Source organism: Vidua macroura, chromosome 3, assembly GCF_024509145.1.
Source record: "Vidua macroura isolate BioBank_ID:100142 chromosome 3, ASM2450914v1, whole genome shotgun sequence".
In the NCBI taxonomy this organism is placed as follows: domain Eukaryota; kingdom Metazoa; phylum Chordata; class Aves; order Passeriformes; family Viduidae; genus Vidua; species Vidua macroura.
Genome location: NC_071573.1, coordinates 72003747 through 72023358, shown reverse-complemented (window position 1 = coordinate 72023358; position 19612 = coordinate 72003747). Strand labels below are relative to the sequence as shown.

Genomic DNA, 19612 nt, shown 5'->3' with positions numbered 1-19612 from the left:
CGCAGGAAGGGCTGGAGGGCAGGGCCATAGCTGTGTACCTGTGAGCGCGGAAGGGGAGTGCCTTTGCAAAGGGGCTGTTGCCAAGCCCGTTACACATCACACTTTTCTTCTCCGAATTGGATCCCCCCTCCCGCTGGCACTGAAGACTTAAAACAGCAGTTCCCGGTCACCGTTATTTCTCCCCTCTTTGTCCTCTTCCCCCGAGGCTTTTTTTTTTTTTTTTTTTTTTTTTTTTTTTCCGCCCTCTTCTCCAGTAAATCCCTCTCTCTGTCAGTCCTCTCCCAACTGCTGATTGAGGTTCACTCCAATTCTCGGCTTGAAAACTGGGCTCTTATTTAGGAAGTCATTAATCACATCCCCTCCCCCGGAAAGAGATGGCGGAGAAACCTGTGAAGTACAATTCCTCGCCCCATCCCCCCTCCAGAAATGTTGTGAAACGCTAGATCTCCGCACATTCTGGGGCATATTAAGGTGATACCGCGTTTCCGGCGCGCTTCTAATTTGAATGCGAAATTAGTAACGATCCAGTTGCGCATCTGCCGGCGTTGTGCGCAGAGGGTGGCACAGATGCCTGCCGGCGCTCGCCGTGCGTGTCTGCACACACGTGTGTCCCCCGTCCATGTGTGCACACACGTGTGTCCCCTGTCCGGGAGCATCTCGCTTTCGTGTGCGTACGCGGAGCCTGCCTGCGGTGGGCACAGATACCCCCATAATCTCCTCCTCACGGCCGCCCCTGCGTGCAGCTGTTGCTCGGCGGGCTGTATCTAGAAACACACGGATCTTCCTACGGATTTCTGCATGCACGGGAGGGCAGAACCCCCAGCATAATACGTCATCTCGATTTCCCGTAAAGAAGCGTGCAGATTAGCTGTCCGAAAAGGAAGGGGAAAAAAAAGAAAAAAAAAAAAGAAAAGCGCCGCGTTGGAAATTTCATTCATAAATTATTTTGGTGTGTCAGGCTACTTGAAATGGCGATTGGCTGCTCCTGCCTGCTGCCAACCCCTTAAGGATCCGATGCGAAATTAGTAGCAAGAAAGCATGTAATTGACCGAGTCACGTGTGCGCAGGGGGCCAGAAACGGAGCTAGAGAGACGGGGAAAAATCAAAAGAGGGAAAGCACATTAGACCATGCGAGCTAAATTTGCGATCGTTCAAAATCAGGATGTTAGATTAATGCAGAAGACCACTTCGATCCACAGGGAAAGTTTTCATCTCACGAGTTTGGAGCAGAGGGCCCGTGGGGCAACATGGCCGAAGGTTAATTTTCTTTTTCTATTGTTTTACTATGATTTTCGTTCGCTCGCTCGCTCTCTCTCTCCCCCTCTCCCCCCCCTCCCCCCACCCCTTTTTAACCCAACTATGCATTACCCTTTTTTAGCAGCTCGCGCAAGGGGGCTTTCTCCAAACCCATTGTTACCCAGCTCAGAAACTGTTCCGTACCGCCCACACCGATTCACAACTTGAAAAGCTTTCAGGGGGCTATTGTTTGAATTGTTCCTGTTTGATTAAGCACAGTTGCAGTGGTGGGATGAGAAAACGGCCGTACACCTGTCCCAACTTTAATCGAAAGTTTATTCCAAGGAGGGATGGATACACGTTGGAAAATAGTGGTTTCGGCGCTGCATGTGCAATAACCAGTTGTGCAATCTACCCAATTTTGCTTATTCTCTCTCCTCCACCCCTCCTCGGCCGGCCTCCCCCCTCGCCCCCCCCCCCCCGGTCCTGCGCTTTGCGAGGAGAGACTAATTGGGCTGAGAATTTCTGTTGAGAAATGGGATCGGTCTTAAACCAGCAATATTCAAGTAAAGTATCGCGTTCCGTGCTGTAATGTGGCTGAAAGATGGAGTTAAATGGAAAAATACACGTATGTACAGAAACGTGGGCTGCCCTGGGCTCAGAGAGAGGGAGAGCCTCCGTGTGCAGTGTTTCCTCTCTGTAATCTCCGGTGATTTTATTTTTTTACGTATTTTGGGGAGAAAGTTGTTTATTTTAGGATTTAGGAAAAATACGCACTTTTCACCGTTTGCTTTTTGATTTTGTTTTCTTCGCACCCCCCCTTTTTTTTTTTTTTTTTTTTTTAACCCCGTTCCGTTTGTAGTAACTATTTTATACAGCGGCAAAAGGATGTTACCAGAATTTAACTCTTTGTTTTGCATCTTGTCCCTCTCTTCCTTCTTTTTCTCCCCCCTTCCCCCCCCCCCCCACACCCCCCGCCTTTCCCTCTACCTCAGCAGGGGCGAGTAAAGGTGGAGACGAACCCGGGAAGTTGCCGGAGCAGGAAGAAGAAGAGGAATCCCAGGTTTTGCACGGAACCGGCCATTGCAAATGGTTCAATGTGAGAATGGGATTCGGGTTCATCTCCATGAGCAACCGAGAGGGAAGCCCCTTGGAGTCTCCAGTTGATGTCTTTGTACACCAAGTAAGACCCGTTTTTGTCTTCCATCTCAGCCTGCCACATTTGGTTGAGCTCAGTGGGACTCCGGTTTTATGTGAAGAGAAGTAACCTATTTTTTTCTAGGTATTTAAGTACATCTGTAGTTAAAGAGTTGCCTTAGGTAGTGGTTTTGTTGGTAGTGTACAATTTGAGTAAATAAGGTCGTTAGATTGTGCTTAGTCTCTGTGGCTGGTGATTTGTGCAAGGGTATAATGTTTCTTTGTATCTTCCTCCTTGGGTAGAAAAGTCTCCTGTGGTTTTTATTTATTTTCAATGTCACACTTTTTAACAAGGTTTATCATTTGTCACCAGACTGATCAGGAGCAGATATGCCTTTCCTTGGAAACTGTTTAAAATTAAGCTGGAAAAGGGATAAATAAATGTCGGGTTTCATTCAGATAACATTTGAGTACAGTTTTAAACGGTTTACTTGTAAACCTCGAATTACTTTTTAAAAGCTCATCTGAGATTAGTTAGTGAAATTAAGACATAATTATGGTGTTATTTTGCAGTAATTCAGACCTGAGAGTGTCCCTGTGGTGATACTCTGAAGCGTGTATGTGGTTTGGTTGGTTGATTTTTAATTATTCCTTTCTAGGGAGAGAAAAAAAAGTAATCATTAAGTATTCAGACCAAAAGCAGTGTCTCTGTAAAGCTGTTGGGGAGACAAGGGATGTATGGTCCATGGTTTCAATTTTAAGCAGCATGGTTGGTTATGTGTTTTGAACGTGGAAACTAGCATGAATGCCTTCATGTTGAACGAGTTACAGATGCAAAATAGGTACAAAATAATAAGGGAACTTTTTTTGAGACCTGTACTGTGGTTTGTGAAGAAGACCTTCCGTGGTCCTTCTGTAAGTCTCCAGTTGCAACAATGCTATTCTGAATTTCACCCATCTCCTCTGTGATCAGAGAAGAGAGGTATCAGGTAAAGAGACCATTTTGGGGTGGGCTAGGGCCATGTTAGGGAGGCAAAAGGCATCTTTATCAGGTAAAGAGACCATTTTGGGGTGGGCTAGGGCCATGTTAGGGAGGCAAAAGGCATCTTTTTACGTGGCTGTCCGTTTTCTATGACGTTTGCAATGACGGTGAAGGGGGTGTTCCATGACTCCCTTTTAATGTTGCATTTGGTTGCCCAGCTTTATTCTGCAGTAACTTAATTAGGCTTTTTTAAAGCATACACCTTTGATTAGTTAGTAAAAAGGTGGCTGAAACTTCTGAAGAAACTGCTGCTGTGGCCTGTTGCCTTGCAGTGCAGGGTGGGCTGGATTTCTGGTCTTGCTGCCTTACATGTACCCTTGCACCTAAGGGCCTGCACTTCAATACAGCTTCTTGCATTCGAAATTATGTACAAAGCATAGAATTCAGTAGTGAACTCAATAAATTCCTACACTTCCTGCTTTGCACTGGCATATAAGCTGCCCCCTCTTTGCTACTGCTTTTTCTCTTGAGAACTGAATGAATGAAACACTTATCAAAGAAGGAGCAGTCTTCCTCCTTTTCCCCTTTTCTTCCCTTCTTTGTATCTTAAGTCACGAAGTTGTCCTTTATAGTTTTATAAATTTCCTTTAAAGATAAAACCCCCTATTTCTTAATGTAATTTTGTGTTAATGTATGTAATTTTTTGCTTCTTGAATAGTAGAAGACAAATATTTAAAACATAGCAGTGCTGTTAATAAAAAACACACTTGGAAACAAAGATATTCTTAGAGCTGTAGAAATAGAGAAGTATTGAACTGCAAGATAACCTGATACATTTAAGTAATACTAGACAAGGTTTTCAGTTTCATAATGGAAAGTAGTCATAGAAAATAATAAAGTAGCAGTAAATTTGGAAGTCTCTATTGAGTTGTGTTCCCTAAAGGAGGGGAAGAGAAGGAAATGTTAGACAAGTTTGTTTATTACAGTTTAATAATCTACAACTTATCCATATCCTTGGGTTTCTAAGACAATCACAGTGTAAAATGCAGTGAAAAATACCATGTTAACTGTGTGCCTCAGTCATTTTGAGTTTGCTTACAGATACATCTTACTGAGTGTAGTTATTATTAGTATTCTCCAATGAATTGCTCTTGCAGCAAAGAAAGTATGTTTCTCATCATTTTCATTCTGATGAAATCTAAGGTGTATATATATATATAAAAATCACTGTGACGTGAATCTTCCTTCCATCAGTTTCTGTGTGATGCAACAGGGAGAAATACTATCTGTTGTGTTTCATAGTACATTTTAGATAATTGATATTGCTACATAGAATGCTGTGTTAGCTAACTAGCTGAGCAGTTCTAGCAGTAGCAGCCAGAGCATAAAAATGTCTTTTAATCTGTAATGTTGTTTAACGCTGCTGCTTGTACAACAGTCTGTTGCCTAAACAGTGATTGGACCCTCTTCCTATTAGTTTCATTAATTTGAAAAAAATGGTCATGTGGAGGGTCCTTTTCAAGGCAAAGATGTTAGTTTATTAATCGGTTGAAACAAAATACTACTGTTCAAAACTGCTTTGAAAACACTTCATCATTTAAGTGTGTGCAGGTAGTGTTGCATGTATTCATTTGCTCATTCTGCAGTGTTTGTAGCTACTAGTATAATTTCATAAAATTAGGCAGTCTGACCAGGAGAGAGAAGCTCCTAGTTTACTTAGTCAAAGTCCTGTCAAAGCTAGCTTGAACCCCACAATAGCATTTTTACTTTCGTATCTTACTCTTTTTTTGGTGAGGTTATGCCCAGTCTATGAGATCTTGCTATGAGCAAAAACTTACTGTATGTCAAGTCAAAATTCCTGTAATAGTTTAAGCTCATTATACCTAGACTTTTGAGCTTGCAATAAATAATTTTGCTTTCGTCTTGGAGTTCCCCCTTAGCTATGTGTGGATTATAGTCACATTTTTCTAAAGTCAGTGCTTTGCTAATTGTATATATTGATATATTTTTAGAGGACCATGCTTTTGTTTGGACTTCTCTTCCCCTTCACCCAACGAAAGTTCTATTCACGAAACAGCTGCAGTATTGAGTTTTTAACCCCGTCTTTTAAGTCCCCCCTTTGGTGTTAATCATTTCGATTGATCTCCTCTGAACTACCTTCAGACTGTTGTTACCCTTCTGGTAATGAAGTACCTAGAGCTGGATGCAGTATTTAAGGTAGAAACACATCAGCCATTATATATGTGCATCTGTGTGTCTACAATGTAATTTGGTACACTTAAGCACATCCACTGTCTTTTCCTTTTTAGCTCTATTCTGATACAGCTTATATCTTTAAGTCTTGTGTTTGAGTCATTCAGGGTCATGTAAAAATTATGAGTCCTAAAAACGATTTGATTTTTTGAACAGAAGCCATGCTCAGTGCAGCAATGTGCCAAGTCAACTCTGTTTCTTCTGAAAAAAATGGAAGAGTAGCAACGATAGTCCTTTGTAACATTTTTAAATCCAAGGACTGTGCACCTTACTGAATTTGGCTCAATATTGTCATATGTTCTCTTTATAAGTTACCATGGAATGAATAATACAGCTTGCTTCTCTTTTGTGATGTGGATTCTGGACCTAGTTATGTGTGAGTGGCTCTTATTAAATTTTAGAAGAAGATCCATTTGTCAAAGGGTAAAGCAGAGGTGAGTGAGGGACTTTTGTGGTGCACATGAATAAAGGTCTTCGGTGCAAAGAACTCAGAAGAGCTGAAGTTCTCATAGAATCAGAAAAGGATGACATTTGTTAAATTTTTTTTGCACATCCAAAATTAGACAACTTAAATATATACAACTTCTTTTGGATGTTGGCAGCAAGGCAAAAATGCTGTATATTCTTTTTCACACACACTCGTACAGACTAAGTTAGAAACAAGTCTTTTTTCCTTTGATTAGTGTGAAGCGCAGGTGTTAAAGATGATCGTGGACTGTAGGGTGCTGAATGTAAGCAGATGCAATTAAGTGCATGTTTGTGAGTATCGAGGGTTAAAAATTTATGTCTGTTTCTCAAAAATGTGTTTTTTCAGGATGGAATGGATTTTTCAGTTTAGATGAAGTTTGTTGGGACCTGGCTTTTCAGTCCAAAATTCTTACCACAATAAGGGTTTGATACAATATTTCTGAACTGGGACCTTAAACACAATCATTCTTTGGGATCCTCTTTTATGAGATGGGGAAAGGAAGGAAGGGAGGAGCAGCATGTAGGAGCTGGTGCATTTTGTCTTCTCATTAAAAGGAACATAGTCGCTTGAAATTTTTCACTTTCATCTGAACTTTCTTACTGTTACTACAAAATTTTATTAAAATGGAAAACAGCATTTTTTCTTACATTGCGTCCTTCTGCACTGCAGTATCATTTGTGTATTATAAAAATTGCTCTTACTCTTTCAAGTACCTATAACAAGAAGGAGGAAAAACTACTGAGACTATTTTGACTGTAAACAGAAGAATAAATGGAAAATGAGACATACAAGCAGCATCTGAACAGTTTTTTCCACGTAATGTGACGAACTATCCTCTTCAATAATGAATCAGATGCCTTTTCTTTCAATTCCTAGTTTTTAGGCACAAAGTACCTTTTCTATGACAGAGTAGGGCATGACATTATACACTCAATGCTGACTTTCTTATATTGTGAGCACACGTGATCCTGTGCTTTTTCAAGGATGCATTCATTCTTTCATCTAGCATACCTTTTTCATTTTTGTTTTATTGGGAGCCTTTAAAAACTACTTAATTGCTCAGGATAACTGGAAGTCCTGGGCAAGCAAGTGGGATGAGTATTTCATTGTTCCTTATGTCTAATATGACATAGGTATGCCTGTTTGGAGTATAGAAGTCCCCATGCAGTTACAGACTTGTCGTCTTTGACTTCTGCTGGGGACCGGGCAAGCCCAGTCCTAATCAAAACAAAAGTGGCTAGCAGGATTTAGGGAGGGAGGCTGAGGAAGGAAGGAACGGGGAGTGAACTGCTCTGTAGTGAGCACGTGTGGGGAAGATCCGGCAGGGATCAGCCACGGGTGTCAAAGTCTGCTCAGCAGCCTCAGTGCGTTTAGCATCCAAACGGGGTGGAGCTGCCCGAGACCCGGAGCCAAGCTCTGGCACTCACCAGCTGTGCTGCAGCATGCAGAGAAATGATGGTGATTGTGGTGCGGAGAAATGAAACCACTGATTGTGGTGCGGAGTGCTACAGGGTTGGGATTTTAATTTTTTTTTTTTTTATTTTGAAGCATTTGTTTTGGCTACTAATTAGTGTGTAAGTTAGCATAGTGTATGGACACATAGATGGCAAAATACTTCACTGACAACTTGATGGTTTAAGATGGTTGTCTAAAGAAACTTGTAATGTGGTTATTTGAGTTATGGAGTTGCCATCTTCTTAACCTTCCATTTTCATCTTTTTACATCTAACCCCAACACTGTAGTAAATTGTTATTAGTAAACCTCTATAGTGTTTTAAGTGAATGGCAACACCATTCACCAACTAAGTGGTGTTGAATCAGATCAGACTTGGCTGAAGATATTTAAACTTTGTATGTTGGCAAGTAGAAATCACAAGTGGCCCAAAGGCAGAGGGTTGCAGTGGGACAACTTTGTTTTAAGAGGTATTTCCCTCTTTGGCAGAGCAGTAAGCACACCCTTTCCAGAGCATGCTATCCTCCTTTTCTCCAAGACTGAGGAAGTTGTGCACAGGGGTTGGGATACTGGGAGGAAGAGGATATTTTGTCTGGGGCACAAACGTAAGATATCAAAGCAGATATATGAACCAAAGCTAAAAGGAAATGAATTGTCAAATTGGGAAAAATGTTGTTATTGTTGCTTGTTCTGGTTTGCAACTACATAACTGAGGTAGTAGGTACATTTAGAACCATTGAGAGTTTTGTTTCACAAAGTATACTCCCATGTAAATATTGTTTGATTCATCCTTCTTAAGTAACCCATTGCAGTAAAGGCCTGCCATATTTCCCCACTAATTATCAACAGAAGCAAAATTAGGCCCACCAGTTTCTACCAAGTTGTATAAAATTGACTGTAAAAGTGTCCTTTAAGAATGATCCTAGGAACTAGAAACTAGGGGCTAAAGACCATTTATGATGGTTTTTAAAACCAACACAAATAACTTCATACTGTTTAAATTTTTAATTCCCTATATGTAGGAGTGCTTTTTTTGCCTTTTTAAAAATCAACTGAAAGTAAGCAGGACTGTTAGAGAGGTATTGTGTGATGCTTGGCTCTTTTTAAAGGACTGCTCTTCAGGGCAGTTTTGGACTGGCTTTTGCCTGATGGATATCACCGGTGAAAGCAGTGAATCCTTAAATTGCTTTTACATCAGCAGAGTATTAGTAAACACCTCTGCATGGAAGGTGGGGAAGTGCATCTAATTGCTTAAGCCTATTCAGTTGAAGAAACTGATGTCCATGCTTTTCCTCAGATTAGTCTGGCTGGTTCTGACTTCAAATGGAGGGGGGAGATGGCTAAAGGGAATGCCACATCCTCACTCCAGAGATGGCTTGGTTGCTTGTGGAGCAGCTGTGGACCTTGCTGCAAGCTTCACAGTCTGCTGTATTATCGAAAACTGGCACTGAATTTGACTTTTTCCAAACATGCAAAGCTGTAACGTGCAAGCAGACGAACAAGGCTTTGCAGTAGCAGTGTGGGGTGAATAGGTGGAGGTTTAAACTCCTACAGCCACCCTTCTCGGTGGGAATCCTACAGAGATGACTTGACTTTCAAGTAAGTTTCAAGAGCTTTTGTATCACTCTTCGTGTTGGACTAGGATAAGTGCTTGTGGGGCTGCATTGCAAACTCAGCTGGGGAAGTGTTCGGGTTTGTATCTGATTTTTGTATCATTTTTCATAGCAGGGAGTCCCCATGATTCCCACAAATAAGGCTGGGCAGTGTTGGCACCATGGAAGGGTGGCCAAGGGTGCAAGCAAGCAGGAGCCAGGGTGAGGTGGAGGTATTGGAGGAAAGAGCTGGAAGCTACTGTCACAGAAATGTGATGAATGAAACTGCAGTCTCCTGGTGCAAAATAGCAAGAGTTCTTGCGTTGCCACCTTCAGCTGGGGATGGAGAGACAACCAAAGTGATAATGACTTTTCAAGGAAAAGGGCACTTGAGGGTATTGGCATGAGTGCAAGCATCTGAGCTCTCTTTGCAAGTGAAATATTTCAGGAATCTTTGTGTCACACTTCAGTCTTCCAGTCTCTCTTTTTCTTGTTTGGTGATTACAGTTCAGTGGATGCACTGAAATATATTGATTTGCAGTATTTATAAATAGTGAAAGCACTATTTATAAGGCAGACAAAAAAATCAGGGAAACTTTGATACATGTAAATAATATGTGGGCTTTTTCTGCTAAAGAACAAAAATAAGCATATTTACAAGGTATATTCATTATTTATAAGGCAGACAAAAAATCAGGGAAACTTTGATACATGTAAATAATATGTGGGCTTTTTCTTCTAAAGAACAAAAAATAAGCATATTTACAGGGTATATTCATAATAATTTGGATAGATCTTTTTAGCAGATAGGTGAGGTCTTAGTGAAATTATTGATAATCTGGAAAATACAGCTCCTTAATTATTCCATATGTATGGATTTTCAACTTTCAAAATTAAATACATCGAAGTATTTGAGATTATTTGTCTGAGAGTTTATAGAATATTCTTATTCTATTAGCAGTTCAGGAGCCAAGAAAATTACACAGGTTCTATTCAAAAATTCTGATCTGGTGCTAGAATTGCATTTTTTGGAAGGAGGAAGGCTGAAAAGCTTGGATTCATTTTTTAGTATCATAAGTTAATATTTTCACTGGTTAAAATAGTTTAACACGTAAAATCTGAGGAAAAGCATATGTAATCAATATTTGGAGTGTATGAATTTATCTACAAAATCAAAATATTTCATGACTATAACAGATCTTGTGCACTCTCAGAAAATGCTAATGTTGTTATTACATTCATAAATGTGTAATTCTCATCAATTTAGCTGATAGTAGCTTTCCCATCAAAGATAATCTGTTCCCAGAGAGACCTTCTTTTAATTAGTCATGCTAATTTATAGGTATGCAGTGCTGAGAGAATTTATTTTTCTTGATTGTTTTTATTATAGTGCCACATGAGGCTACTTTAACATTTGTGTTACAACTCTCTGTTTATGGTCATATAAATACATGAACTGAAATAAACCCTGGCCTGGAATTGAGAGTAAAAGTGATAGCCATTGTGTTCTTTAACAAGACCAGAATAAGCATAATTTCGTATTTTTTCAAAGTACAGGTGTCTTTAAAATCCCTTAATTGTGCACATGTGCTATAATTTAAAAAATATTTTATTTCATTTTACAACTATGTTTTGCAAGGTGGTAATCAAAATCTTGGTTAGTTTTATGAGCCATTTGTAATAATACAATCTTAGGGGAAAATAAGGGGGTTTAAAAAGCCTCTGCTGACCATGTGTAATAATTTCTGAATATTCTTAGACTCATGGTACTGGAAATACTATAAATATATAAAAGTAGTGGTATTGAACACATCTAATAGACTCAAGCTGACTTCTCTAGATGATGGATTAGACCCCCAACTGCATCCTGTATTTGAAATAGATACTGTTATCTCACCCGGTTTAATTACCTGGTCTAGGACATGCAGATTATACATTCTGAGAATCAGCCATTTTTGACACTAAAGTGCAATAAGATCCAAGAATTATTCACAAACTTGTTTGCTGCCCTCTTCCCCAGATATTAAACACAATAGTACTTTCAAGTAATGGAAATTTGAGAATTGTTTCAACAGTGAACAAAACCTCTCCCTTAATGCAATGAAATTATGATGTCCCTTCCCTTCTTGTTGATTACAGACCTGGTGGGCCAAATTCTGGTCAGTATTCTCATGTGAAATGATCTTACTGACCTGTGAAACTTAGAAGTGGATGTTAAGACTTACATGAATGTTTTTACTGAAACTATGTGGTTCAGAGGCTTTTGTTCTCATAAGGCTGTAAGTGTGCATTTTGGGCATAAAAGCGATCTGAGTTGTTCCTGTACAGTGCCTAAAATGTAGGGTAGTAAACAGGATTTGGGTTACTGTTGCTTAATTAAAAGTTGACTAAAAGTTATACAACTTGTCAAGTTCATGCATACATACTGTGTCATGTATGTAATTTGTATATACTTTTCATAGTATGCTACTTTTTTCCTACTGTGAATGTGTAATATTTAATGTCTTCTCTAAATTCACCTGGCCACTCATCTACCAGTCTGCTCTGATGCTAAGGTGTATCAGGCGGATAATGTGGGGTTTTTTTCCATCTTCCTGTTGAAAAATTGCTCAGTCCCAAATAAGTTCCTCACAGGAAGGAGAAAGTGGGAGAAGTATGTGAAATGCTCCCAGTGTGGGAAAGAACCCTCAGTGTGGGCACACGCAGGTTCTGTTGGGGGTGAATGCAATGAAAGTGTCTTTGGGGTGTTGAACAGTTACTGAGTCCTGTGCAGGGCCTTTGATTTCTGGCAGGGCTGATGGGATGCAGTAGGTATTGGGAATTTTTTTTTTAAAACCTTGTAACTTGCCATATTGCATATCTGTGTTGACGAGGGGGAAGATGGGAGTCCTACTGGCTGGATCCTTTAGGATCTGTCTTCTTCCCAGGCCCTGGTGTTAGGGGTGTAGAGATATTACTCAGAGATAAGGGAGAGTACTGGCTGGTGGGGAAGAGGAAGTAGCTGAACCTTTTGCTCAGACAGGAGCAGGTGGACAGTTCATGGATTTTGAGGCATAGTATATTCCTATATTTGTAAATATAGGAATATAAATATAAATAAATAATATAGGAATGTAAAAATTTGTAAATGCAGTTAGTCAAAAAGTTCCCATTTCACCATAGTCCTCAACGGGTCTCCACTGCAGCGAATACATTCTCATTTGGCTGTGCCAAATCTGCTTTGTTTGCCTGCTTTGTTGTTTGGTTTTGGAGGTTTGTGTGCCTTGTGTGTGGGTTAATTAAGGAAAGCACATTACATTTATAATAGCTGTTTTACATGAGTCAAAATCACGTTTGTTCAATGTTTTCATGTAGCAAGTTTTGCAGAAACTGTTTATTGGGTGGGAAATGTAGGGTATAAGTGAACCCTGTAAGGAATGTGTGGTTTCTTGTGTAGGGATCTGTGTGGCTCCAGCATGCAGGCTGATCTAAGGGCATCCTGTTTATTGTGTGTGATTCTGGTTATAGAAACTACTGCAATCTGGGGAAAAAAAGATAAAATAATTTCTACAAATGTGTTTAATTGGCTTCAGGAATTCATGATAATTGTTAAAGACAGACATTTCTTGAGGGTGATTGATCTGGATGTGAAGCAGATGCATTAATAAACCAAGAAACTCTTCATTTCTGGTACTGTAGAGAACTTTACATGTCACCATTGACTTTACAGCACTAGTCACAAAGAGAGGACTGTGGGATTGAACTGTAGAGGATAAGAGAATAAAAGATTTTAAAGGTGCATTGTTAAGATGAAAACAATATTCAAGATTTTTAGGCAGAAATACAGTGGATAAAAGATAATTTTATCTGAAGATAAAATTTTTGCCTTAGACTTGCAGGATTAGGATTTTGTTAGTGTTGGTTTCTGCTTTTGCAAACACTAAATGGAGCAGTAATTACCACATCTTTCACTAAGGAGTGCTTAATTATCCTGGACTATAGTCTATTATCTACACTAAGAAAGCAGGTTATCAGATTCTCTTCTTAGCAATGCCTTCTCTTCCTCAAGAATTTAAAAAAAAAGTTTACAATATTCCAAAATACAATCTATTAGATTTGAAAATGCATAAACTTTTATAAATTCAAGACACTGATTGGGAAGGTTCCTTTTAATTTGATCTGTGCCTACATTGTCTTCAGTAGAAATTATTAAAGACTTTAATAAAAAATAAAAATGCATATTCCATTTTATATGTATTTACATTTAGTAACTACATTTTTCAAGAATGCAGATGATTTTAAAGTTGCAGTCTGCTTTGAGCAACATCTCTTTATGTTTGATAATGTAATTGGTAGATCCAGATTCCCTGAAGAATTTTCACAGTAGTCTTCATTAATTTATTTTAATTGAGCAATTACATATTTTGTTCAAATGGCAGATTCATTTGTTTTTGTAGTATAGTTTCTTTTTTACTGACAATAATGATCAGTAGTTTATTGGGAAATGATAGCCCGTTCCATTCTTGTTTGGGTTTGTTGTCAATATTCACACAGTACTTCTTTGGATGATCATTCTTTAATTGGTGTCAGCTGTAAATGGACTAAGATTAGACTGCTGAAGTGGCTCCAGCTGGAGCATTTGGTGAAAGATGACTTATGTTTAGTCTTCATTATTAGATAGTATAATCAATGTTTAAGATTTTCTGTGATCCACATATTAATATCTTTTTAATAGGAATAAGTATATTTTAAAAATTTATACATAAAACACGGCTATGTTTTTATAGTTATAATTTGATTTCTTTGTATCTGAATGCCCATTACAAAGGATCTAAGCCAGCACTGACCACAACAGGTATCATGAAATTCACCTATAGTATACTATATTCTCTTGAGTGAGCTAATGGCATAACATGGTTGATTTCATTGCAGTATTTCTGGTTTTAGGATGATAAATATAATCTATTTGATAAATTCTTAAAAACTGGCAAACCTTAGCTTAGTTACTGTTTTCTCCCTCCATCTGATGTGCCTTTTGAAAGTACAGGATGTTTTATCTACATTTCAGGGACCAAATGTTACTAAGAGATGAAATGTTGAGCCAGCTGAAGTCAGTGAAATAGTTGTCAAGGCGTTTCAGTGCATATGCATAGTTTGTCTCAAGGATTTTTTATGTGATAGTTTCATCTGGGAACTTAGATACTTAAACCAGAAAAGCTTGATTAAATAAATGAAAGGGGGTTTTGTATGTATAAACTACCATTCAGTGGACTTGTTTTTTACTCTTTGCAGCAGCTTTGTAATATTTGAAATGCCCCCCAAACTAATTATATAACAGTATTATTTGTATGAACTTATCATACACAAATGTTCGTCTGAATTTCTTGCAGCACATTCAGGAGGATCTTCATTAATTTAAGTGTAGCTGTGCCACTTTGTGGACAAGTTTGAAATTCCTGGCATTTCAGGTCTGAAAGAGGACATGGCAGACAAAAAATGTGTACTGATCTACGATTTTCTCCACTTAAGTGAACATGTAGAAAATTTAATTCCAGCAATTTAACAAAGTTAATCTGAATTTGTATGTCTTATGACACATTGTTCTGGGCACAGTGACATCTCACTGCCAAATTTTTAAAGATGATGGACAAAAGAGCAAATCATTTCCTTTTATTAAATCTGTATGGAAGTAAATTATCAAACAATAAGGGACATGCTAAATACAGAGGAAAGACATTAATCCTTTCTTCCTTTAATAATTGGTTTGCTAAAAAATACTGATTACATTATTGTAACATAATTTTTACACATTTGCTAAACAAAATACTTTTGTGTCAAAAGCAGCTGTTAAGATTTTGAAATGTGAAGTTTCCATTAATTTGACAAATTTTATCAAAAGCTTTCTGGTAGCAATCTTGCTATTAAAATGTTACTATTAAAAAACGACATTCAAGCATTAAGGAATCGAATCAGAAAAATTAATTTAGAAATTATGCAAAAAACCCACAATGAAATATTCATTCTTAATAGATGCTAATATAGGAAATACAAGATCCCTGAGATATCTGCATACAAGCCTTGTTTTCATCTTCTAGAGCATTCCTGCGTGTTTCAGGAAACAGGTTTAACAATGTAGGTCAGTTCGGATTCTGCTGGGCGGAGGAATGGCAGAGAGTGATGCCGACTTTAACCGCGGTTTTTATATTTGCCAGTTCCCTTCTGGATCAGTGCAGATCTGGAAGGGGCCAAAGGGAAAGATTCCGGGCCTTAATTTTTCTGCTCGCTGGCAAGATTTGCCAGTCAGCTGTTGGCTTCTCTGCTGCGCTGCAGTCGGCGCGGGTGGCGGAAAACCTCCGCTCTGGCGAGGCGCGAAGCTGCTTTTTCTCCGGCGTGGATGTGGCATTAATGGTGCAATCAGTCGGTAATGCCGCAGGCAGGGCGGGTTGCTTCTGCTGCAGAAGCTGCCTGTGGCTGCCCCGGCGATGGAGGCACTGTAGGATGGAGCTGAGTTTGGGTGGGCAGGGGGTGTTCGGGGGCGCGGGTGCCGCGGCGGCGCCGAGGAGGGGCCGGGGCCTCCTTTGCGGCGCCCTCCGCTCCCCTCCCCTGGCCGGCTGCAGCGGGAGCGGCAGGAATTTGCCCCCTCCCGGCTCAGGTTGCAAGCCCCGACCGAAGCGGGGAAGCGAGGGTCAGGGCTATTCATTGCCTATCGCTTCCTCGGGCCATTTATAACCTGGTCCTCCCCGGGCTGCTGACTGTGGTCCAAGGAAGTGATTGATACGAGAGATTCAAAGATTTTATTACTCTCTAAATACGGTTTAAATGTTCGGTTTGTTTGTTTTATTTTAAAAAAGAAAAAAAAAAAGCTAATTTGGCGCACAGTGCAGAACTGGAAATGCTGATTAATATCTTTGAGGATCAAAATAATGATAGATCAAAACTATCTGAAGGGCAGCACTGGTGGAACTATGGATTTAGTGCTGATTGTGCCGCATCTCCCTGGCAGTAACACACAGCTGTGCCCTCCACTGGGGTGCTGGCATGGGGCAAGCCGGGACGATCACAGCTTCCCGTGCTAAAGGACCAGAATTACAGAATAGTCTGAGTTGGAAGGGATCCACAAGGATTGAGTCAACTTTTAGCCTTGCACAGGAGACCCCCAAGAGTCATGCATGTGCCCGAGAGCCTTGCTCAAACACTTGAACTCTCTCAGCCTTGGTGCCATGACCACTTCCATGGGGAGCCTGTTCCAGTGCCCCACCACCCTCTGGGGGAAGAACCTTTTTCTGATATCCAACCTAAATCTCCCCTGGCACAACTTCAGGCCATTCCATCAGGTCCTGTCCCTGAGTGCCAGAGAGAAGAGGTCAGTGCCCCTGATCTCTGGATCAGCGATGGGTATTACAACAGCCGCAGGGCACACGGATACACAGGCAATGCAGATAAAAGCATTGTGAAGCAAACACTTTCCCCTGGAGCTTTGCCACTGTTTGCAGCAGCACTGTCCATACTGGGGTGTGGCAGAAGCTGAGCTGGGGTTCACCGAGCCCCCGCACCCTGCGCTTCTCTGCCTGGCCCTTGGTGAGCTGCCACACATCAAGATGGCAGCAGGGTGACATCAAGAACAACTTTGAAAATAAATGCAGCCTCCCTTTAAGGAGCCTTTTGTTTGCTTCATTGATGCTCGGAGGAAGAATTAAACTTGGGTAGTCACAGAATCACAGAGTATTCTGAGTTGGAAGGGACCCACAGGTGTCATCGAGTCCAGCTCTTCAGTGAATGGCCTGTACGGGGATCAAGCCCACAAGCTTTGGTTTTATCATCACCCTGCTCTGACCAACTCAGCTAAGATGATAAAAAATTGGGCACACCACAATTTTCTGTGGCCTCTTGGGCTTGCCCTCCTAATGATCAACCAAATCATACTACTGAAAAAAACACCACCTTGAAGCAGTCATATTTACAGAAATATTTGAGAAGGAATACAATTTTAACAACAGATTATTCTCCTTGAATTGTTAAAACTTTTCAGTGATGTTTTACTTCATATCTTACAATTTTTTTTAAACTTCTAAGTTCTGTAGTGTGACAAAGCAGAACTTTAGAAAAATATTCAGCAGAATTATCTGCTTTTGTTTATTTGGAAGGACGGCAAAGTCCTCCATGCTAAAAAGTCTTTCAACAAGATTAATGATTGCTGGATTCCAATCTTGCAAACGCTTGTTCTTTAAAGTAAAACCTGTTCATGTAAATAAAGGTTTCAAGATTAGGACCTTAAATACGCAGCTTTTATAACTAAATTGTCTTCTGCTTTAGTCTGTCCTTGGGTGAAGTTCCACATGGACTTGATGGGATGTTTTTTCCTTTTGTTATGACTGTAGCTTTACTACTTAAAAATACTTTTTTGCAAAAAGAATTGATAGTCTACAAAATATTTTCTTTATAAAAAACTCAAAAAATAATGCATATACATACTTTATATACTATAGATGAAATATATATATTTCCTCACAACAACAGTTTTGCTCTAATGGAAATAATGTCAAGCAATCTTTCCCAATGCAGGTCACAATATGTTGGTTTTTCAGTCTCTGTGGGCAAGTTGTGCAAAGCTTTTACAAGTTTTCTGGCTGTAGATTGTAACAGCATAATTAAAACCAGTATTTTTTACATTCCTAAGTATAAAATGTACTTCCAGGCTATCAGCAGTGTTTAATGATTCACCCCTCTGGGACAGTCTCTCCTATGGGATTATTTTGGTGTAATGCCACTGACTGTAATACGTTTGTGTCAGTTGCTCCTTCCTCCCCCATCAGCATCCTGCTTGCTGGAATCTCATGTTTTTTTCTGATAACAGTTTTTACTTGCAAATGATTTTTTTAGAAGCATGTGTTATGAAAGGAGTTTTTACAGACAAGCCTAAGGTTTCTTTGGTTGTTTCAAAATAGTGCAGGGATTAAAGGCTGCTTTACTTTTATTGCTGCCTTCAAATAGGTGGCACGTGCTTTTAGAAAGCAGGAGTATTTAATGTTTCCAGTACAAAGTATGTTGTTTTTCTGTAGTTTTAAGTAATCCATGTGTGCCTTATATTTACATATTTTCAACTAAATATAGGGTTGTTTTACTAAATGTACAGTTGTTTTAATATACACATTAGATAACTGGAATATTTAAATGATGTTTTGTTTGAAGTTAGCTACTTATTTTAACCTTTCTATGTAAAATTATTTGTCTGTTTTTAATGTTAATGTTACATATTGCTTTTACAATGCCAAATGGGAGAAATGCTTTTCACAAATCTCAAATTTGTGCCCAGTAATTGTCATTCCATACACCAGTGCATAATTACATTTGGTTGATAGATGTTAAATTTTTCATTGCTGTTGTTGTGAGCCCTTGAATTATTCTGCATGGTTATTTTTAAATTAAGCAAGCATCTCTATTAATCTTGAAGAAAAAACTGCTTGTTGAAGATATGATCCATGCGAGGCTTTTGTGATTGTTTGGTTTGGTTAAGTTTCTTTTTTGTTGTTGTTTTTGTGCTCACTTGTTTGGTTTGGGTTTTGGTTTTTTGTTTTTTCTTCTCCTGGATGAAATCCTTGCTTATTACAACCCTGCAGTTTCATTACTGCCTTAAACCAACTGTAGTCTCCTGCTAGAAGAGGCAATCCTTCCCACTCCTTCCTCCACCCTGGCCTCATGTTCCCACCCAGACTCCTGTGCCAATTCCACTGCTTTGTAGCTGCAGGAGTTAAAATACTTTGCTCCTTAAGCTGCAAACCAGTAATTTACTTTCCATGTTTGGGTTTCATTTGTATCATGAAACTCATAGGACTTGGGCTTTGCTGCATGAAAAAAATTGAGCTGACTTGAGGAAAGCAGTAGAGGCGTGCAGCCTGAGGAAATGCAGAATACATCATTCCATTTGGTATCAGCACAGTGGTGGAGTGCAGTTTTTGAGGAACTGAGCCAAAATAAAATGGGAGGCATTGTTCCCCACACTACTTGTTGCTCTCGTTGATTTAACATTCTGCCTAGGAGAAAAATGGCATAGCAAGACTTTGCACAACTGTATCTCATGGAGCTGCCACCTCTGTTGGCGTGTGCTCCCTGTGACTGCCCATTGATCTCAGTGGCTACTTCAACTAAGGTTCAGCCATGAATAGCTTCTCTCCTGATGTCCAAACTGCTTTAAAGCAGTAATTTAAATTTTTCTTGTAAGGACATTTAAAAAATATTTTCACTGAAATAAACCACTAAATTATACTGAATGACATAAAAAATGTTTTTAAAGAAATGCTTCTCATGTGCATGCATATGTTTGTCATTCATGGTGTAAGTCCAATGCTGCAAAGCACTGTGCCACACTTACAAAGTCACTTGGATTTCATTGGATTTGGCTGCTGAGGAGTGAAGTCTGGAAGTGAGGGCTGTGCAGGAGTCCCTTGTGTGACAAGTGGCAGGAGGAGTCCTCAATTTGTGTGAGAGCAAGTGGGACTGAGTTTTGTCTGTAC

At 39.6% G+C, this 19612-nt stretch overlaps 1 protein-coding gene and 1 long non-coding RNA gene across 3 annotated transcripts in view; one reads left to right on the top strand and one right to left on the bottom strand.

The window, feature by feature from the left end:
* LIN28B (lin-28 homolog B) overlaps positions 1 to 19612 on the top strand; it is a 94795-nt gene that overhangs the window by 14809 nt on the left and 60374 nt on the right. The window contains exons 1-2 of one of the 2 annotated variants that reach the window (XM_053973961.1): positions 1867 to 1945; positions 2232 to 2419. In XM_053973961.1, the coding sequence (XP_053829936.1) occupies positions 1867 to 1945; positions 2232 to 2419 (267 nt within the window). Of the gene's footprint in view, positions 1 to 1866; positions 1946 to 2231; positions 2420 to 19612 lie in introns of those variants that run through there. The other variant, XM_053973962.1, reaches the window with a different exon arrangement.
* On the bottom strand, positions 2716 to 3327 carry LOC128805345 (uncharacterized). Its single transcript, XR_008436397.1, has 3 exons — positions 3248 to 3327; positions 2957 to 3028; positions 2716 to 2795 (listed from the first exon to the last, which is right to left on the bottom strand). It is a non-coding gene; the product is annotated as an uncharacterized LOC128805345 (long non-coding RNA).